This window comes from Halichoerus grypus, chromosome 9, assembly GCF_964656455.1.
Source record: "Halichoerus grypus chromosome 9, mHalGry1.hap1.1, whole genome shotgun sequence".
Classification (NCBI taxonomy): Eukaryota; Metazoa; Chordata; class Mammalia; order Carnivora; family Phocidae; genus Halichoerus; species Halichoerus grypus.
Genome location: NC_135720.1, coordinates 93,598,530 through 93,621,731, shown reverse-complemented (window position 1 = coordinate 93,621,731; position 23,202 = coordinate 93,598,530). Strand labels below are relative to the sequence as shown.

Here is a 23,202-nt window from a genome sequence, read left to right as displayed (position 1 = left end):
TTCCTAATAAAAGTTAAAAAAAAAAAAAAACACCTTACCAAGAGTTTTGCATACTGACTCTCTAATCGGTGTAACTTTTCGGCATAAGTTAATTTCAGAGGTGCTGTCATTTGAATCTATAATATGGGATAAAAAGACATCGAGGTTAGGGATTTTAAGGAATTCTGACTCATACTCACTCCATCTATTATTCTGTTACAGGGTCTTTATTTAAAAAGAGCAAAACAACAGCAAGCTAAAATGAAATACATACAGATTTTAAATTCATATACCTCACTGATTTTAGCTTCTTTAAGGCTAGATTCAAATTCTTCAATAGCTCGGTGAACATTTTTATGATTTTCTAAATGGCTTTCAACACTTGGCAAATCTGATCCCCACTCAGTGCGGTCCAGCTGCACCTTTAAACCGAAAGTTACTAGAGTTAAAAAAAACAAACTAACAGCAATAAAGACTGAAACTTTCAGGAAGAATAAACATTCTTTTACCTGCATCTCATCAACCCAATTCAAAAGATCCTGAACAAATTTCATGTTGATTTCCTCTTCTGTTAAATTCTGATCCAGCAAAGAAGACTTCAAAAGGGGCTTTCGGATCTGCATCAACTTCAGAGTTTGCAATGAATTAGTCTCTACTCCTGAACTGAAACTTGGAACTAATCCCCCTGATGGGAAACCAGGTGTATAAGCCGGAGTGACAGATGGAGTCAGGCGGGAAGTCAGACCTGATGACAGGCCTGAGGTCACACTAGAAGGGGTCAGGGAAGGCGTTAAACCCTGGGTCAGCCCTGAGTTCAGACTGGGGTTTAAGGTCTGTGCAAATCCTGAGTTTAAACTTTGAGTAATTCCTGATATCATGAGTTTCGTCTGTTCTGCTGTCAGCATGCGTCCTTTGCTGTACACGGAGGAACATTCATTCCTTAAGGCCATAATTTCATCACGCAGTTTTGCAACCCTGAAAAGAAAATCAAAAGGAATAAACTATAATATAAAAGGCATTTTTCACAAAGAGTGAACCTTAATGCCAACTATGGACATTAGTTAGTTAACAGTAATGTATCAATATTGGCTCAACAGTGGTAACAAATGGATCATACTAATGCAAGATTGTTGGTAATTGGGGAAGGGGGCTAAAAGGGGGCATATGGGAACTCTGTATTTTCCTATCAATTTTTCTGTAAACCTGAACTGTTCAAAAAAGTAGTCTACTAAAAAAAGTCACTATAATCATATTAATAAAATTTTGCATCACAATTCTTTTCACTGAACTTTGTACTTTAAGCACTTTCCAGACTATCAAAAGTCTTTATAACTATCACTTATAATGAACATAATTACTACACTATAATGTGATCATTATCCTATTGTTTGACATGTAGGATATTTCCAAATTTTGGTATTATAAAATATCTCTGACATGAACAATGTTTTCTATATTTATTTATATATTTTCTATATTTAAAATTATAAATTCCTAAAAGTGAAATTACTACATCAAAGCATCATTTACAATTTTTGCTTTATATATCTCATATATATTTTTATAATATATATAGTCTACAACCTGTAAAGGTTCCATCCCTACCCCCAAACCCACTTCTCAGAGATAGAAGTCATATATTTTTTTTCCAACATTTTGTTATAAACATTTCCATGATAGGATAAATAGAATACTTAAAAATTGAGTTATAAAGGATACTTTCCTTATATTTTCCCTTTTTCAAATGTCATACAAGTATTTTAACTTGAAGTATGTTAGTTACTACATTATTAAATATTGTATGTACTATAAAATATTTTTCCTATTACTTATCTTCGAAGAAAAAAATACCTATTTAACATATCAAAATATATCAGAATTAAGGTGATACACATTTTCAACAGAAAAGAGCATAAGAAATACATTTCATAAAACTGCCACACTCTACATTCCCATCACAAGTGTCCATGAAGCAATTCCCCAGAAGGACAGAATACGAATAAGCAGGAATCTTACCTCTGTACCAACTGATCTGCCTGGTAGTATTTTCCATCAATGAGAATCTGTACATCAATTACATGCTGGCGTAAAAGGTTCTCACATTCAAGTATATACCCGGCAATTTCTGCTTCATTCTGAAACTGCACTCCTGATTCTAATCTTTTAGAATCCTGTGTTTTAAAAGAACTCAACATTAATTCCAAGAAACAAGTTTCAGAACTAGCCTCAAATATAAAACTCAAAATACTGGACTGCAAAGCTACTTGGGTCTTCTCTGTTTTCCCTTTTGGTTCAAAAATATGTTTTCTCTCTGCGCACTGTTCAAGAGAGCAAACGGTGATCATAATCTTTAACGAGCTTTAAGTATCAGTAGAAGACAATACCAACAATCAACCAAATGTTATACAAAAGTTTTAGTTCATCCAAAGGTACAGACCCCTCCACCACAATCCCAATGGCTCCTAAAATTAACTTACAGACTGGAGAGCATTTCGGGCAAGTATCAGTTTGTCTTCACAGATGACAGTGTCCCTTTGAACTCGGTGGGCAATCTGCTGCAACATTTCCAACCTAAAAGAAGAGACCGAATAAATGAAAGCCTCTCCCTGTGAAGTCGCAGAATTTACCACCCCTGAAAAATGCCTCCCCGCCAAAAAGTGAAACAATCCTACAACAAGGACTCAATACCTGTGTCCATCAAGGGACTCATTGCCGAAGCTAATGCAGGAGTTGATCAGCGTTGGACCACAATTAACTGAGAGGAAGTTTTCATTTGAATCCAGACTGGTCCGGGTGCTAGTAGTGTTACTAAACACAGAATCGCTGCTTCGGTAGCTGTAACTACTACTGTGCATTTTTAGTCCTGAAATGATGTTCCTTCTTTGACCATTCCAAGCAGACGAAAAAGTAGGTCTGCTAAAAGCTTTACTTCTAACGGTGAAAAGCGGCAGCTAAATGTCACAGCCCTAATGGCTCCTTAAATATGCTCCAACCTGCATACTTAACACGCAGCAAATAATATGCTGATAACTATTCAAAAGAATCTCGCCTAAAGCCATGCGTTTGCTAGCTGAGGTTTGCCTTTTGTAGCCCGCATTAAACCTCTACAAGTACAGACAAGGCAGGCTGATCAGGGCGTCACTGGAAAAGATTTGCCAAATATTTTCATCAAGAGTCATCCCATTGCAGCCACCTAAAAAACAACTCAGATGCCTCCCTGAAGCCCAGGTACAATTAGTAAAGGCTGTTCAGGCAATACCAATCATCAGCTTAAAAACACAAATACTCAATCACAGCCTGACTTTTGTAAAGGGCCAGGTCTGTCCTGAGTAACACAAGGCTAAAAACTGGTACTTAGAAGCACCTATAAACAAACGAGTTTCATGAGAAACAAAGTTCATTTCCATTTTAACCGCCGTGTCATTTATCAGGTTAAATTAACTGGAAAAGCAGCCATTGGCCTTTCTTTATATGACATGTTCTCAGGAATGTTACCTCTAATCTTACTATAGTCACTTTATATTTTTTAAAAGCCAAAGTGCTAAGTAGAATATCAATGCAAAGCTTGCAAATTCAACTTGTCTGTGCTTGTTTTTCCTTTCGATAGGTTATTACATGGCAAAAGAACATTGGTTCTTTCTCATTTATCTTTTATACATTCCCATGCCACATAGTTATTATTTGCAATTAACCGTTACTGCCAAAAAGCTTGTTGCGTCAAGAAAAATGAAGGCATTTATCCAACCAAGCTTGTAGAACATTTTCATACTCCCAAAACTACAGAGCCAAACTATGGCTTCTCCACTCTAAAGGTAGATATTTTTCTTTTCAGATGGCAGGAAAGGGGAAATTTGAGAGTATCCTGTCAAATACAGTTAGTAACCAGAGAAGCATGAAATAATAACAGCAGCACTAGCACTTACTAAGCAATTATTATGTGCCAGGAAATAAACTGATCATTTTACATGCACGACCTCATCTCACACTCAACCAGCAAGGGTGGTAGGTACTATTACAGTCTGTTTACAAATGAGGAAACTGAGGCTCAGGGAGGTCATGAACTTGTCGAAGATTACATGACTTGCAAGTTGAGCTAAAAATCTAATCCAGGATTGACTAGCTCCTGGACCTTGAACTCTTGACCACTCCATTAAAATCCAGCTACTATTCTGACAAATAAAAATCTACTCCCTATCCTTTCTCAGACATACTTTTCCATTACTTCTCATGATTAGCTTAGCATGTAATTTTAATCACCCAAAATTATCTCCTCCAAAAAAGGTCCATCCTGGGTATTTCAAGCTCATTTTGGATCTAAATCCAGTTATGCAGATAGAATATTACACTTTAACAGGAATATAATCAGTAATTAATAAACGACTGACAAGTTAAGACTTGCTCTCGCAGCTTCAATGCACTATTTCCTATTTCAACAGTGTGGAAAGTCGTGTGTGGGGCACAAAGAACACGAGTATACCAAGTGCCTCTGTGTGTCTCAGGCACTGCACTGAGCACTGGCAACACGAAAGACAGCAAAAACAAGTCTGTCTCCACGTTCCTGGAGCTCGCAACTGTGAACAGGCAGCCCTTAATCAAACGATCACAGAAATACATATAAAATTACAACTGAGATATGAAGGAACAATACATGTAAATAGGCGAGTTATAACCAAGACATCTGAACCAGGCTGGGAGACCACAGGAAGTTTCTTGAGGAAGTAACACTGGAGCCGGGATCTGAGATTCATCAGGAGTGAAGAGAGACAGGGAGGGTGAAGGAGACTTCCCTGCCAAAGGAACAGATGGTGCACAGATCCTGTGTATGGAGGAGGGCGGGACCTTGGCACATCAGGGCTCCTGAGAGACAGTCAGTGTGGCTACACCACAGAGAGCAAGGACGGTGTGAGTGAGGCGGCCAGAGAGGCACTCCTGAACACACAGGCCTTGTCGTGGGAGGCCCAGCTCCTAGGGAGCTCACAGCTCATGAGGAACAGAGATCACAATTCCCTTCCCAAGTGCCAAAGTCAGGCTGTGAAGTAAGTACTGTAATGGAGACAAATCCATTCAACAAATGTCTCCTAACTACTAAGCAGTGCTTTCCCAGGCAACTGGGTGTAGTGGGAGAGAGAATGATAGAGTCAGTGATGATTTCATGGAATAAATGCATTTGTAGAAGTCGGAATTTGAACCATTTCCTGAGTGTTTTCTAGATGCCACTTCACTGCCCTCTAAGTGGAGACAGACTAGACTCTTGTTTCCATTGCCCCATGGAAAGAGGGCCATAGCAAAAATACAGCAAGAAACAAAATAAGTTAACTGTTGACCTACATATCAGCTTCTGGATCCAGGCCCTGATGACTTAGAAGTCAGCATGGGAAATTCTCACAGGTAATTTAGATTATTAGATGAGACTTCACACACCAACCCAGCCTATCAGGTCCCTATTTAAACATTACTTCACTGATTACTCCTCAAATCTCTTGGAAGAGTTTCTAGATAAGAAAATGAAGAATCAGAAAGACTAAGTGACTTATCCAGGGTCACACAGCCTAGGACAAGAAAAATATAAATGTTGGTCCAAGGTCTGCCTGGCTCCAAAACTTAAGTTCCTTCCATGAGAACAAAGAGTCACCTCCCCACGCCCAGCCTGATATCCACAGCAGAAAATACCTCCAGCCTACCTTTCTACTTCTGGGCGAAGTGCCTTCTCCCTCTCGAGCATGGCAATAATGAGTTTTCCCCACTCTTTCTCTATGTCATTTGGATGATAACCTTGCAGTAGTTTGATACGTCCAAATTCTATCCAAATCTTGAGAAAACAAAAAAATTTAATATGAAGCAAGGATATAAAAAAAAATAAGGATTATGCTTGACAATACAAAGGAAATTTCTGCTTACCTCTAGTAACTTATATAGGCGTTTAATTTTTGATTTTTCTGTCTCCTTTGGTGGAATTTCTGTTTCTTTAAACTGTAAATACTGATTATAAAGTGCCTAAAATGAAAGGGAAAATAAATGAAGGCCCAAACTTCAAAGACCTATTTTCATTACCACGTAACGTTACCACTTCAAATGCTATTTACTGTGTCATATGCATTCAGTGGGATTCCTTTATAAAACTGACACTCAAGGACAATACTGATTCCCAGCTAGTCAGTGACTAGGTTATAGTATGCAAGATTTGACAAGGGTGTAATTACTGATGTGAGCCATGATTCAACATATGCCGTGCAGGGATCTGGATAATAATAAACCATGGCAGTGTTTAGTAGGGCTCAACTAAAAATCTCTCCCAACATACAAACAAGAAAACATATCCTTTAAAAGATGCACCTTCCAAACGTTGCACTTTAGCTTTGAGTTTTCGGAAAAATAATCTGATGCAATTCCTATAAAGGAAAAAAGTGTTCTCTTCTGTGTCATGGATCTATCCTTGAAAATAGAATTCTATCACATAGAATTCTTATCACATAGCTAAACGTTGGTTTCAATGTCCCATTGGCCAAGTTAAACAGATATTTTAATAAACAAATATAGATGCTATTGACTGCTGCTATTATTATAGAAGTTTCAACCATATAATTAAATTATCTGGTTTGTAGATACTAATTTGAAAATCTCTTAAATAACTTATTATATTAAAAGGACCTTCATAAAATTATGTAGATAACACATATCCACATTTATTAAGTACACACTAATTATCTCATTTTAATTCATGCTGTTTTTTAAAAAAATTCCCTGTAAAGCCTCAGGCAGCCACATATTCTGAAGGATTCCATTCAACATTTTGCTGGCTAATGAAATTATTGGCATTCCCCATGATGTTTTCTTCCGTGTATTATGTGCTCTCCTAGGCACCAGCAAGTAATCTGTCTAGTCCTCAAACTTATTCCAAAACTTTAAAAATTTGCATTCATCAGAAGCCAGTACAAATTTATCCAAGTGTCTGGACAATAAGAATCCATCTGGAAATAAGCTGAACTTGAAATCTGAAAACTGTTTTGAACTCAAAATGCAATGTTTCAGGATGTCCATTAGAAAATAAGCATATAATGCCATTCTGTGCTACACACCATGCATGGCGGCTAGGGTGAACAAAGGAGGAAATCTTCCTGGCCCCGGAGAGGTTTGCATCCACATAGGGAGACATCACACAAACAACTTTCGAACACTTAAAAAGCATCATATCGACACATGCCAAGGAACTTTGTGCCAAGGACAAACTCTCCATGGCAATGTGAATAAAAACTGTTCCACAAATATTCTGTACAGATGCATGAACAACAATGAATAACTTTAGCAGGATCCACCCTCGGTTATTACAGTTCTTGCAATTCCAGTTTGAGCCAAAAAAAAAAAAAAAAAAAAAAAGCCTATCATTCAAGGAATTAGACTTGTTGTTAATATTCACATTATCAGTTTTTTGAAATAAAGCAGATGACTTTGTTATTACAAGTTCAAATATACAAAACGAGATGATATTCTTCAATAAGTGCACATATCTAGAATTCTTTTATATTTCTATAATGTCTTTGCCTCAAAGAGGTGGACCTGTTTTTAGGTAGTAGCAAATGTTTTACTAATGAATTCATTTATACTGGAAGTCAGGTGTACATTTTTTATTCCATGGTGAAATAGAGTATACACCTCTTGCTATACAAAATGAAGCCTCCGAAGCAGTTTTTAACAGGGTTCCACCACAGGCATATTCCCAACCACTGTTAAACTTGTCCCAGCTTCCCAGAGACCGCCCTGCCTCAACCATCTATCTGGTAGGCTCCAGGCATTCCCCATGCACCAAAAACACTTCCGCAATGTCAGTCCCAGGGTCTCTCAAATTATATCTTATCACTCTCAACAATTCAAAACTAAGGGACTATAAATCTCTAAGATGTTGCTGCTACTATGTTTTAATTATTAACGTTTACCTCCATTTTCTCTGAATAGGAGATGAATAAATTTAAAAATTGCTTATTTACTAGTGGCTTGCCAAGGGCAATTTTTCTTGAACTTCTGGAATTATTGTAACATTATTTAGAAGTTTAATAATCAGGGTGCCTGGGTGGCTCAGTTGGTTAAGCATCTGACTCCTGATTTCGGCTCAGGTCATGATCTCAGGGTCATGGGATCAAGCCCCGCGTCCAACTCCATGCTTAGCACAGAGTCTGTTTAAGATTCTCTCTCTCTCCCTCTGCCCCCTCCCACTCACATGCTCTCTCTCTCTAAAAAAAAAAATAAATAAATAAAATAAAATAAAGTAAAATAAAAGTATTTTTTTTTAAGTTTAATAATCAACTCAATCCTTCATAACTTCTACAGTGACACAGACCTTTAGTTCCACAGGATTATTAGGAAATGTTCTCTCAGACATTGTGGTCACATGGTGTCTAATCCACTGAATGAGGTAGTTCACCATATTCTGGTATTCAATCCATTTGACTTCAACATCCTGAAACAATAAAATGACAGAAAAGATCCATATCTGCAGATAGTAACATTCAAATCTAACACAACTTAGTCAGAGGTCATTCTGTGAATTTATGTCTTTAAGCTGACAGTCAGAACCAACTCAATGTCTTCTCACTTTCCACCCAGTCCCACATAAACAGCTTTAAAAACATGCTAGCAACATTTGACAATGAAGAGTAGCCTAATGAGTGCTACTTCTGATCTAGAGATAGTGGCTGCCTGGGGAACTGTGTTAAGAAGACTTCTGAGGCTGCATCCAAATGCAGCAGGAAAAAACACTGCGATCATTTTGGGGTGTTTTCCAGGCACCCAGGAAGAGGGAGTAATAGGGGCACCTGGGTGGCTCCGTGGCTAAGCCTTCAGCTCAGGTCATGATCCCGGGATCCTGGGATGAAGCCCCACATCGGGCTCCCTGCTCAGCAGGAAGCCTGCTTCTCTCTCTCCCGCTCCCCCTGCTTGTGTTCCCTCTCCCGCTGTCTCTCTCTCTGTCAAATAAATAAAATCTTTAAAAAAAAAAAAAAAAGGAAGAGAAATAATAGCTGTACAAGCCAGGTTAGCCGCCATCGTCTGCCAACCTTTCTAGATCAAAATCCACTGTCTACCTGAGACTCAAAGATCTATACACTATGTAGGAAAGTAGGTAGGAATGAAAACTATAGGAAATGTATATGATTGGATTACTCATTAAACAAACTTTAAAAATGGAGGAAACTGGAAGGCTATCACCTGCTATATTCAATTAAGTATCTGACGAGTGCTTATTATGTTCAAAGCATTGTGCCAAGTGTTGCAATAGGAATTTAATACTTTAAGAAATAATACCTTTTATCAAAGAGTCACCATCTAGATGGGGGGGCAAGAGATTCTTAATATAAACAGTTAATCAAAATGAAAACCAGTATTTAATTAAGTGTTGAAATACCTGAAACAGGTAATATATGCTAAGGGTTGAGATAATAATCGGGTAAGCTTAAATGTGCCTCAGAAAGGTCACCAAAGGATTCTCGGGAAAGGTAGTCCCTGAGCAGTTCTGCAACAACCAGTAAGTAATTCTTTGGTGGGTGAGGGGAGGATAAAAGATAGGGAGTCCCAAGTAAGTCATGATTCTGAACTAGAAATGCCCTGGCTACCAGCAAACAGTCTGTGTTGAAAGACTAAAGCTAAAAAAGTAGGAAAGCAAATTAATATATGCAGAATTTTTTTGAAAGATTCTACTTATGTATTTGACCGAGAGAGAGAGAGCAAGCACAAGCAGGGGGAGCTGCAGGAAGAGGGAGAAGCAGGCTCCCTGCTGAGCAGGGAGCCTGATGTGGGACTCCATCCCAGGACTCTGGGATCATGACCTGATCTGAAGGCAGACACTTAACTGACTGAGCCACCCAGGTGTCCCAGTATATGCAGAATTTTGAATGTCAGATTATCTAGACTGGATTTCACCTCACAAGCCCTATGTAATCACTGAAGGTTTTCAAGCTAAAGATATCAGATTTTAGGAAGATCAATTTGGTGACAATGTGCAGTATTGTTGGGAAGAGAGAAACAATGGAGATGGAAAAGTATAAAAAAGCTGTCATCCTAGTTCTAGTGTGAAGGGGTAAGAGTCAGGAACGGGGTGAAGGGAGTGAGAAGGTAATACAAGTAATGGCCCTAAGAAACAGTCTCAAGCCAACACTCAACAAGGACTTGCTGGCAGACATCACAGCAGAGGAGGAGCATGGGAGCAAGTTACGCAGGGGTCAGGAGAGGATAAACCTCTGAGAGAAAGAACAAGATGAAGAGAATGGAAATAAATGTAGAAACGAGCACACAGAGGTGAGAAAGAGATTAGAAGAGAGAGCTCACCAAGATGGGCTCCAAAATCTTCAAAGTAAAATAGAAAAAAAGGAATCTGCGAGAAGAAGGGGAGAAGCCCAGGGTGAAGGGGCTCATCCTCAAATTCATAACCTCTGCAGGGTTTCCTGTTCTCTTCCAGAAATACCTAAGTACGTGTTCGTATAACCACTACAACACGCATGGTTGAACTGAATCACACATATCTCTGGGAAACAGTGGACTAATGAGGAGCGCAAAGCTCCCCGTACCGGACACCTCACCCTGCTTACAAAGTAGCTACGGTAGTTTGGCAAAGTCAAATAACCTTCCTCTACATATCACCTTTAAATAAAAAAAAAGAATTCCTAGCCAACTTATTTCATGAGATTATGAGAGTCGGTAACATTGAAAGTGATTTCAGAAGTGAGATATTCTACAATATGCAGAAGGATATCAAACACTGCAAATGTAAAACAGCAGCAGGTTAAAAATGAAAAACTCCAAAATTCAGTGGCTTAGAGCTTTCATTTATAAAAGGATATATAACTCAAAATGACCTACTTTATTTATGACAAAGAACAAGTTTTTTTTTTGAGTTATGCTTTAATTGTTATGATGGAATACTGTCATGAAAATGCAAACAGGACTGGTTTATTAAATAGCATCTTAACTCTAATTCTTTAAAGAATATTTGATATTGGGGTGTCTGGGTGGCTCAGTCAGTTAAGTGTCTGCCTTGGGCTCAGGTCATGATCCCAGGGTCCTGGGATCGAGTCCCACATGGGGCTCCCGGCTCAGCGGGGAGTCTGCTTCTCCATCTGCCCCTCCCCCTGCTCGTGCTCCCTCTCTCTCTCTCTCAAATGAATAAAATCTTTAAAAAAAAAAAGAATATTTGATATTTAAATACTGTAAAAAGCTTTATCAAAGAATTCAGTCAACTGGTCATTACTGAATCAGCAGCTTCTAGCATGAAAAAAACAATACTCACATTTGCACCAATACCTTCACCACCTTCAGGGACTTTGGGAAATGCATCATAGAGAGATGACACGTAAGTTATTACTGATTTTTCATCAGGTGAGGAGACATCAACATCTATAAGCAGCAACATAAATTATTTCAAAATGTTGATAGATTACTTTTGATCAGACTCTCATGCCAGTCTACATCTAGTCAGGACAACAACTCACCTTCAGGATCCAGAAGTCTTATAACACCAATTTTTTCTGCTACATAAAAAGCGTGCTCTAAATTTGCAAGGTTGCTTTGAACAGCAACAGTATTCATGTCTATCAGGTCCGGCCTAGGAAAAAATTCACTGTAATTAATTAACTTTTCTCACGTGCCAATTCAACATTACACTTACGTGTTGACCTATTTGCATAACATTTCGGCAAATATTAATACTAAGCCTGGGTTGAAATACAGAGATTTTCATCAAATATTTAACACTGCTGACCTCTCTTAGAAACTTGTGGATGCCAAAACCATGTGCAGTGAAGAAATTATAAAAATTAGAATGTATATAAACTTCTGACAAAGTCTAAGAATTCCCATCATCAAAATATATATGAATATCTGTCACATTCAACTTATTTAAGCTCTACTATTCCAACCGCATCCTTCCAATCCAACTAGCATCCTCTCAATGTTTCTCCCCAAACACAAAGGTTTATGCTTTAATTCAATGCCTCATCCATGGCATCCACCAGCCAATGGACAGGATGCCATTTCCTGTCATTGTTGTCTTCTCACTATTCACTCATCTTTGTAAGCAGGGATTAAGCCCTACCTCCTTTGTGGAGCCCTCACTGATCTTCCCCACCCTCATTTTTCTCTGTTCCCTGAATTCCTTACACTCCTGGGCCTGTGCTCGTCAATTCGGCATTTAGAATTATCACATAGTTCCTGCCCTATTCACTCACTGTTTAATGCGCGTGCATATCTTGCTTCTCACCACTGCCAACTCTCAGTCAGCAAGAACCATGTATTAATAAGCTTGTATTTTATCCTTCTGCTGAGACCAAGAGTGGCAATATATATCTATAGATACGTTGGTAAGCAGGTTGGTCAATTCTGAATCATAAATGAAAGACTAAAATAAGCACTAGTTTATATCTTCACAAGATTGCATACGCGCACGCCTGTGTACACACATGCATTCACACACACATGCACACACACACACATCCTCATACACCAGACTTCAACTCTTTCTAATGTGTGAAACTTCCATGATACTCTAAACCACAGGGATACTTTAAAGCTAGCTCTGTCTATATACAAGACAGGAGAAGACTTCCCAAATAGTCCTTGTAGAGAAAGTGGCAAAATAGGTTGGTTGGAAACTTAACACAAGGCCAAAAGCCAGTCAGGAAACATTCATCTCAAAGCCAAAGCATTAAAAGAATGCAAAAACAAATGTGGAAACTGTAAAATTCAAAAAGAGTGGTCCCCATCCCAAAATCACTGAGTAAGAACCAGTTCATCAAGTTCTAAGGACAGCTCTCAGCAAAGTCCACAGACATTCTGGTTTGCTCAAAATAATCATTTGGGAACTGCACAAAGGGTGGGAGGGCTCCAAGGTCATGGGGGAGGACTAAAATGCAAATTATTTTGAATACTACTTGGAAAGCTGTTCACATGAAAGTCTTTAAAAATATATTATTAATCTTAGGAAGGTAAGCAGCAATTTGTACTCTTCTTTTATCTGCTGAGAAAGCAGACTTCTGAAGAAATCTATTTATAGTTTTATAGCACTTTGAAAAGTGTGCATAACCTTGAAATGTAACTACCATGACCTACTTACCTATTTCCTGGGAAATTATTAGGAAATTTGTTGTTTTTCAGAGGCACCAGTATGATCACTTAAAAGTGATCCTACATTTATTATAGGACCAATAAATCTACTGACAGCAATAGAGGTAAATGCATACCTCTAAAAACAATGTTTTTTATTCACACAGAAGCATTCTGAAGAATCTGCCAACTTCAAGATTACTAAACAGGTGAATATAAGTCTAGACAAAAACAAATATCTAAAATTCAAAAAACTGTTTTGCTTCTGTAAAGTTCACACATTTTGAAGAAATAAAAAACAGCCTTTCTGAGTTTATCAAACCTCCCAACAAGAAAGGGCTCGTTGTTATAAGAACCCTGCCATTAGCAAGAACATAAACACTGAGTAATCCCAGAGGGAATGAATAAAGTCATTGAAGAATCAAGTTTTTGACTAAGAGAATAAAACATAAAACTTCCTTCAGAATGACATAGTCCTTTCAGTACAAAGGCAGCTGTATAATACACTGAGTTTGGGTAAGTCACCTCTTTTATCGTGACCTTTAACACTTTAAGGGAACAAAAACCCAAGTGGTGTTCCTCTATAAAACAGTAGACAAAATTCAGCAAAAGGAAAAAAGAAAAAAACTGTAAAACCACTATGAAAAACTAACAGCCTGAAAGCTTTCAAAATTCTGTCCCTCCTCGAGCTCATCTCCTAGGCATTCGGTCATTTTCAGTCTTTCCGCCTTTCCACTCTGTGTCCGGAGCTTCCGGGAGAGGCTTGTGCTGTGACCTGTCTCTACTTTCCTTCTCCCTTACAGTCTCACTGGGATCATGTCACCTTTAAAAACTTCAGCTATTTTCCACCTACAGAAGGTTTGTATTTTCATTGGAAAGGTTTTATTTCAGTTTAAGATCTCCTTTTTGTGGAACTTTAATAGGAAATTTCATTCCCATTTTTAGGTCTGACTAACCAAAGTCTATTACTGCAAACGTGTACAAGGCGGCACCCCAGGTTCCTGTAATGCATTAATCACTCTAATTTCCCTATTTTCTGAAAACCTTTCAAAATCCTATATTGTAACACTCTGCCACTGAAAGTAATATATATTAGTCTTTTATGGGAAAAGGGCCATTCTAACTCTTGTGTTATTATTCTATAATATAAGCTTTCCTGAATGACTTGATTTTCATAGATAACAATTTTTTAAAACATACATCTATATCCTACCTTTCTTGCATAAATGATTAAGAAGAGCTTACAAAGAAAAACACAAGAAGATAACATAAATTCTAGTGCAAGTATAAAACCAGGATAGGGCCATAAGATGAAAACTAAAAGTAAGGCCAAAAAGTGCAAACTACTTATATGCATGCTTAGTGCCCCTAATTTATTTCAAAAATATAGGGCCAAACGTATTGAAGTGGCTATTGCCATAATACAAAATAATTTTGGATAAAAGTAATGTTTATCTTTCATACAACACCCATGTTGAAAGAGTATTCTCTCTAGACAAAAAAATATATACAATAGACTACACACACACACACACACACACAACCTACATACATACAAAACTACATGCTTATACACATGTATATGTGTATGGGCATTTAGGTATATATAGGTATGTGTGTGGATATATATATTACTTATTAACATATATATTAATATATTTTATATACGTTACCACCCACACTGACAGACAAACTAACAGAACATGAAAACCGTAGAAAATATTTTTTTGGTACACACACCCCAAAGTAACTTTCCAGTCCCCAAGTACTTTATTAACATATTAGCTCACGTGAGAATTAGATAGGATTCTGAGAGAAATTCTGATGTACACAGTGTTATAAATGGCTGAAGATTAGCACAAGAAACTACCTAAGGCTTCCACATTACATCATGCCAAACACTGAAATGTTCAACTACAAGGAACAAGAAACAACATCAAAATACTTGGAAAGAAAGTACTTAGAAATGACCATCGGAACATACTTGAGGGGACACTGAAAAAAGTTAGCTAAGAGTGCATTAGTGCAGATACAAGATTAACAAATTCTGAACCAAAAATGTGATAATGGCTGAAAGGACAAATCTAATAGCAATAGTCAAAGTCCAAATCAGGATGTTTTTTCAAAGTATGCAAAATTTATTTAAATTCATAGAGTTTATTTGGTTGTGTTGGCTCTCAACTGACATTCAATAATTATTTATCATGTGGATACAGACCCAAGTTTTGGCTACCCAGGATCTGAACCCTCTTCCTATGTTTGGGAAATTTTCCGTTTTAGGAATCATGAGAGTAAGAGAGGAGCAGAGTCCATTTCCCAAAACAAAACAGAAACACATCAGGTTTTCTTTTTGTCTCTGCCCTTTGCTCAAGAAATAAATGTCCACTGCATACCTCTCACCCCCATACATGACACTAGCTGATCAACTCATATTCTTCCTATCAGACCTGGCTTTCTCTGTTCTCAAATGCTGTCTACTATCTTTATTTCTGTATTTACAACAATTTGTTATAACTATGCACGTGTCCATCTCTCACAATGGACAGTGGGCTGCCTAAAGGCAGAGGTTGTGTTTTATCCATGTTTAGAGCTTCAGTATCTAGTATAAAGCTCAGCACGTGAATGTCTGAGAAATGGGTAAGTAATAAAGAAATGAAAGAGCTTTGAAGGCTGGAAGGTACCATCTGATACCACTGATTCAAATTCCTGGAGACATTTTCCATCCCAGGTTTGTTCCTTTTCTTTCCTTTTCTTTGCGTTAATTTCTACGGACAAAGCTACCACCTACAGCTTCCAATCAGGATTTCAAATCCTTATGAAAATCCACATGGAATAGGACACAATGTCATAGCCTCTCCGTGAACTAAACACATACCCTTTTGAGGTTTCTTAAGGGCCTTTCTCTGCTGAAAACAATCTGGAAAACAGGCATGAACTGAAAACAACCAGCAAGGGATAAATTATAAAGTTTCAAAAAGCATAAATTACTGCTTCTGGGTGTGAATCCTCCCTCCTAATGCTCTCATGTGCCCTCAACTTCAGCTACTGGTAAAGTTGCCAGTTGGAATGTCTTATAAAATAACAATAAACAACAGGGATTAATATATATTGGTAACTATTATGTGGCAGGCAATGCAGTGAAGGCCTCGAAGGCATTATCTTACTCAAGCTCCTCAACAACCCTAACCAGTAGGCTATGTTATCATCCTGGATTTACAGATGAAAAAACCTAAGGCGATTACACAACTTAAACAGGAACACAATCTGACAAGGGGCAGTCAGCATTTGAACCCAGGTGTGTCTCAGTACAACACCTGAGCAATTTGCCGCGCTATGCCGGTGTTATAAACTGAAAACATCCCATATGAAGCTGAAAAATCAAGATAAAGAAAACACAGAAGAATGCATGCTTCTGCTGGTGGGGAAAGTGATACGGATAATGGTTGTAATACAAGAACCACAAGGGAGTGTGTGTGTGTGTCCGTGAGTGTACCGGCATACTCCGGAAAATAAACTCCAAGAAATCAGATGTAGTTCCAGATTGTCACCAAAACAGTACTCATCGATATATACGATACCACTGTTTCCCACACTTGGAGTGCTTTTACGGCCCTAATCCAGACTGAAAGAATATAGGGAGGGGCCTGGTCATCCGTATTTTAACAAGGTTCTCCCCTCCCCCAGGTGATTCTTCTCAGGCAAGTCTGGGAACTAAATCATCTTAAAATTCCTCTTATCGCTAATATATCTTTCATTTTCTTTCAAAATAATCCATATTCTGCACTGGCAAAAAAAAAAAAAAATCCACCATACTCTCAGACAATTAGGTAACAAGGCAAAGACAAAGAAGACACAAACACAAACATGCCTACTGCCTTAGACTCCCAGTAGGAACAGCAAAACTTTTCCCTCTTTTCCAGTACTGATTTTTTATTGCTTATATCTAGAGGAAAAGAAGACATTTAAAATGGGGGAGGGGGGTGGAGACACATTTCATAGTGGCCTAACTCTGGAATACATTGTAAAATGATGAAATTTGGAAAGGACAGCATTTGGTGACAGATTTTTTAATCAAAATCAAAACCACTCAAATAAACTTTGTGAGTTGAGATATCTGATCATTTGAAAGGATACTGAGCAACAATTTTCTTTCTCAATTAAAAAAAGAGAGAGAAAGTAGAATGGTGGTTGCCAGCAATTTGGGGGGAGGGGAAGAGTTCTGGGGACGGATGGTGGTGATGGTTTAACAATGTATTAACGTACCAAATGGTAAATGTTATGTTATGCATTATTTTACCACAGTTTTTCAAACTTTAAAACATTTTTTAAAGACAATTTTCACATATTTGAGAGAAAAGGTTCTGACGTAGAAAAAAGTGACAGGGCTCTGATTCAGGTGTCCCGTGATTTAGTCCCAACTTGCTCTCTGACTGTGAACACACATTCAGAAACCTGTGTCTCAGGTTCCCTTCTACAAAAAGTGAAAATCAGGAATTAAGAGAAAATCAGGAACTATAAGAATCATCTAGACTTCCAGTTATCCCTTAGGGAGTATCTTGAGATGTGTGTGGGGGTGAAGGGAAGGCATTTGGGGCTGCTATAGCCGTAAGGTCTTTTTTTTTTTTAAGATTTTATTTATTTATTTGACAGAGAGAGACAGCAAGAGAGGGAACACAAGCAGGGGGAGTGGGAGAGAGAGAAGCAGGCCTCCCGCAGAGCAGGGAGCCCAGCCCGATGCAGGGCTAGGTCCCAGGACCCCGGGATCATGACCTGAGCTGAAGGCAGACACCCTCCGACTGAGCCACCCAGGCGCCCTTGGCTGTAAGGTCTTAAGAAGCCACGTGATTTGCCCAAGGTCTCAAGAGAGGATTCATGTGAAAGTACTTGTGAAATGACGTTTAAAGAGCAATATACATGGGTGATTAAAAAGCATTCACTTGCATGTAAAGAACAATATAACGAAAATGTCAGAGAAGGCTTAACTTGGTGCTTTGGTAGGCTAATTATAAGTAATTCTTCTCAGTCAACAAACTAGCAAGTTCATTCATTTACTCAATATTTAATAATCATCTACTATGCCCTGGGCAGTGAGGCATTAAGAATATAGACACTGTGTCTATGGAGAGCTCAGAGCTCTAAAGGGAGTTCAGGAGAAAACCTGGTGGAAAGAGCACCCAGGCAGAGGGAAAAACATGTGCTCATGCATGAAGGGCATGTGAGAATAAGACCGCTGCAGGGAGGGGAGCCCATAGCAGGAGGACACATGGTAAGAGATGGCTGGATGGATGCAGGGGCCAAGATGATGCAGAATCTCATGAACTTCTTCAAGGATTCTGAATGTTTTTCTAAGAACTATGGAAAACCAGTGAAATGCATCAAGGAGGATTACAGGAGACTAAATGATCAGATCTGAGGTTAGATGTGGAAGAAATCTCAAGTGGATAAAGTATTCCCACAGAATCCAGGTAGGGAACCAGAGCAGCTTGCAAAAGAAGGTGGCAGCGGGGGAGAGAAGTAGACAGGCCGGGTGATATCTAGGAGGTCAAATCCACAGAACCAAGGGGTGAGGGCACGGATGAGAGTCAACACAGAGAGCAAAGAAAGTCAGCAGGCAACCCTGAAAAACTGCCGACATGTACTGGCCTTGTGGCTGAGTCTGCAGACGGAGCTGAGCAGGAACAGCCCACGAAACAGGAGGAATGCCAGGCCAGTGCAGTGCCATAAAAGCTGAAGAAAAAGAGTAGGATTTCAAGAAGAAAAGAATGGACAGTAGGGCCAAAGACTGAGAAGAAAAAAGGCCTGAAAAATGCCCACTGGATTTAGCCACATGGAAGTCATTCAGGACCTCAGAAGAGTTTTGGTGGATTATGGGGCCAGAGGCCACATTAGAGTCGGGTGAGGAATAAATATGGAGTGAAGAAATTAAAATGGAGGGTTCAGACAACTCTTTGGAGAAGTCTGGCCTTTAAGGAAAGGAATGATGTAAGGCAGTAGATGGAAAAAAGCACGGAGTTAAGAGAGAAGTTCTTGTTGTTGTTTTATGAGCAAAGAGGCTTTGGCGTGCTTAAAATCCAAGGAGAAAGATCTGAGCACAGGAAGGAGGGGTACAGGCCTCGGATGGGGGAAAGAGGATTCCTCTATCAAATAGGAGCAAAGACGGGCTAGGACGGGTGCAAACGAAGGCAGCTTTGTGTCTTTGGTAGCAAAAAGAAAGACATTTCACTTGCTGGCTTCGATATTGTCTGAGAGCAGGAGTGCAGATCACCAGTTGACAGTGAGGGAGGAAAAGGCAGTGTGAGGGAGAGAAGGGGTGAATTAACATGGGTAGAAAAAGACTGCTGGTCGGAACCATTTGAAGCTGGTCATCATGGAGTCACAGTGAAACCAGTCTGCTGTGAGAGCTGACTTTCTCTGGTGTGCTTCACTCCTTGAGCACGTGCACAGACAGAGCAGGCAGCTGGGCGCCTACAGGGCCAGGCTTGGCCAGAAAACTCGTATATACTCGGCAGCACGCGAGGAACTGAAAGGGGTTCTGGGGAAGCTAAGAACAAAACAAACCAACAAAAAAAAAAACCCTTCATTTACCTAGAAATCAGTCTTAGAACCACCTCTGTACTCCAGGACACTACGCATCTACTCACACACAGATGCGCGAAGCCACGGGTGCCTCCCAACGTCTGCTCTTCTGTAGGTCACACGGTAACAATGTGCATGAAATGTGCCTCACTTACCCTGCGACAGTACAGCAGCTGCCATAACAAATTCCTGTGGATGACTGTTGCGATGAAATCATGTTCAGGCTCAGCACAGTCTTACTGTTCTTATTGGTGCAAAAAGCCTCTCACCTGGGCCCCCTCCCCTCGGCGGAAAAAAAGACCTGTAATATGGTCTTCGCCTCCCCCGGCAAGTAAATGTGAACATGCAAGAGATCCACCCACAGTTTCGTAAGTGGGTGTAGGTATTCCTTTATGCTCATATTTGGGCACATATTGTTGAAAGAAACAAAGCTATGAAGGTAATTTTCCCTTTTCTCAAAACTAAATGCCTCAATTTATTTCAAATTTTCTTCCCATTTTTTTCTACAAAATGACTGTACCAACGAGACAGAGAGCAAAGACTGAAAAACACGATGATTTATGGCAAGCTTTGTTTGTACTTCAAGACTGGAATCCAGCGTTGGAAATTAAAAGATACCTAATGAATAACAAGTCTCAATTCACAAAGAACAATTAACCCTGTAACAGCCTCATACACTTTAACAAATACAGAGAATAGTATTGATATTGACAGAAAAGTAATTCCTTCAATACCTATATTTCAGTGAACCTAAGTAAACCTTAGTCACTAGGGGATAAATACTCCTCCAAAAGGGGATAAATCACTTATTTTTTACTCTGATAGAAAATAAAATATTAAACTACTTCATATCACAAAATAACAAAGGAATATGAATCCGAAAATTAGTCAAAGCAGTACTGCAACAAAACAGATGGACCTCTCAAAGAAAAATAGATGGAGAGAAGACATGTTAGCTATTCCTACAACATAAGGGAAATCTTAGTGTTAGAGACGGGTAAGAAGAGCATGCGGACGGGAGCCAGGACAAAGAAGCCTATGTCAGGTTTCCAAGGAAGGGGAGTCTTCCATCAAAGCCCAGCCCCTCTTGCGCAGTACCGTTACGTGCCCTGCCCTGAGTGGGTCAGCAGCAGCACTTAGGGAGGAAAAGAATCTGACGTTTATCACATACTTCCTAAATCTCTGGCGTTGTGATAAGGCATCCTCTCATATGTTATCTCAAGACAGCCCCCACTGAGGACATTCTAACTTCCTAAATAATACATCAACTCTGAAATTTGCCAACTTATTTGATCATTTTTCCCCTAAACTCTTAACACATACATGCTTAGACTAAGAGCTCGCACACCAGAGGGAAACATAAGCCTGCAATTTCAGCTCTGGCGCATAGCTTAAAAGCTATAAAAAAAAAACAAACACACAATTTTATGAAGAAAAGGGTAAATGTTAAAAAGAACAGGGAAACATGAATGGGGTTTAGATCTGCTAGAATGCATTAACAAAGTAAGGGAATGTTTCTCAAAGGCACCATGGAGGGGAAACAGTGCAGAAGGGGTATTTCAGTGCAATTCTTCTAGCAGACAATTTAGATATAGGTCTGAAAATTTTAAATGTATTACCCTTTGACCTTCTACTTCTACTTCTAGGACCTTATCAAACCAACACATTCACTCATCTCCACAAAGACACATACAAAGTTCAACACTTTTTAATAGCAAAGAATATAATGCCCATCAATATGATGCTATTAAATTATGTTATATCTATACATTAAGATATGCTGCAGTATTTTATTTTTTTTTTAAGATTTTATTTATTTGACAGAGAGAGACAAAGCGAGTGAAGGAACACAAGCAGGGGGAGTGGGAGAGGGAGAAGCAGGCCTCCCACTGAGCAGGAAGCCCGATGTGGGGCTCAATCCCAGGACCCTGGGATTCATGACCTGAGCTGAAGGCAGATGCTTAATGACTGAGCCAACCACGCGCCCCTACGCTGCAATATTTTAAAGGAATAAGGTAAACCTATTTCTGCTGATATGAAAAGACATCCAAAATAAATTAAGGAGAAAGAAAAATGTGAAATAACATATATACCATTCTCTCGACTGTGTTTTAGAAAAGATTATAATAATGCTCAAGATTAGGTGCTTATGTAAATTATATCTCAACAGAGATGACCCTTCCCCCCCGCCGAAAAATAAGTGATTGTATATGTGCAGAAAATTTCTGGAAGAATACAAAAGAAACTGAACAGTTGCCTCTAGGCAATGGGACTGGGAATCTGGTGAAAGAAATCACATTTCAATGCATGCCCTTTTATTTTACTTGAATGTTTTATTATGTTAATGTATTAACATTTTCTATTAGTTGCTTTTTTTTTAAATCACAGATACAACAAAAAGTAGGACTGTGGCAAGGAATACTTACTGTAGAAACTGCTATAAAATGTACCAGCTTTTCAGGGTGAGCTCTGAGAATTCCTCTGTTTTGAGTTTATTTGATAAGGTAAATAAGCAATTTGATTTTGCCTCACAAAGTGAAATACTTGTGACTCTTTTTTTAATGGATATTAACTAGATTTATTATGGTGATCATTTTGCAATATATACAAATATCAAATTTGTACACCTGAAACCAATATAATGTTGTATGTCAATTATACCTCAATTTTAAAAAAAAGACTTTTCTGATGATGTCATTTTATTTTTTTTAAGATTTTATTTATTTATTTGACAAAGAGAGAGATAGCGAGAGCAGGAACACAAGGAGGGGGAGTGGGAGAGGGGGAAGCAGGCTTCCCACCAAGCAGGGAGCCTGATGTGGGGCTCGATCCCAGGACTCTGGGATCATGACCTGAGCCGAAGGCAGACGCTCAATGACTGAGCCACCCAGGCGCCCAATAATGTGATTTTAAAAATACTATAAAAATTAATTTCACCTGTTTCTCTTTACTTTTTTAATATGGCTAATAGAACATTTAAAATGATGAACCATGAGAGACTGTGGACTCCAAGAAACAGACTGAGGGTTTTGCGGGGAGCGGTTAGCCTGGTGATGGGTATTAAAGAGGGCATGTATTGAATGGAGCACTGGGTGTTATACGCAAACAATGAATCATGGAACACTACATCAAAAACTAATGATGTATTGTATGGTGACTAACATAACATAATAAAATTAAATTAAATTTTAAAAAAAGATACCTACTTATTCCCATATTTAAAAGTCCATGTTCTAATCAGTTCTGTTCAATAGAAATACTTGTGACTTTTCAAAAAAGTAATAACCTTCGGGGCTCTGTGTCTATGCCTAGCCACTGACCACACACAAAGCAGAGCCCATACCTGTGTGGTGTACGCACACACACACACACACCCTCATACCTCTGGGCTCTGCAGCCTAAGGGCGGACCTGGTTCTGAAGGGAAAAAAATCACCTCATCAACACTAATCCAACTTCCTATGGGAACATTTCAAGCCCTATGGGGCCTCCTCCCAGTATTAAACCAGTCCAATCCAGTTTAGCTTGTAAGGTGTGCCTGAATCCAAGCATGTGGCTGAATCAC

General features: G+C 38.9%; 1 protein-coding gene across 24 annotated transcripts in view; it reads right to left on the bottom strand.

The window, feature by feature from the left end:
- DST (dystonin) overlaps positions 1-23,202 on the bottom strand; it is a 470,287-nt gene that overhangs the window by 164,891 nt on the left and 282,194 nt on the right. For 22 of the 24 annotated variants that reach the window (XM_078055212.1, XM_078055192.1, XM_078055195.1 and 19 more), the window contains 10 exons: positions 11,454-11,566; positions 11,252-11,358; positions 8,312-8,431; positions 5,878-5,973; positions 5,661-5,788; positions 2,457-2,550; positions 1,996-2,150; positions 489-954; positions 273-401; positions 39-116 (listed from right to left, as the gene is read on the bottom strand). In XM_078055212.1, the coding sequence (XP_077911338.1) occupies positions 39-116; positions 273-401; positions 489-954; positions 1,996-2,150; positions 2,457-2,550; positions 5,661-5,788; positions 5,878-5,973; positions 8,312-8,431; positions 11,252-11,358; positions 11,454-11,566 (1,486 nt within the window). Of the gene's footprint in view, positions 1-38; positions 117-272; positions 402-488; positions 955-1,995; positions 2,151-2,456; positions 2,551-2,667; positions 2,954-5,660; positions 5,789-5,877; positions 5,974-8,311; positions 8,432-11,251; positions 11,359-11,453; positions 11,567-23,202 lie in introns of those variants that run through there. The other 2 variants (XM_078055209.1, XM_078055210.1) reach the window with 2 other exon arrangements.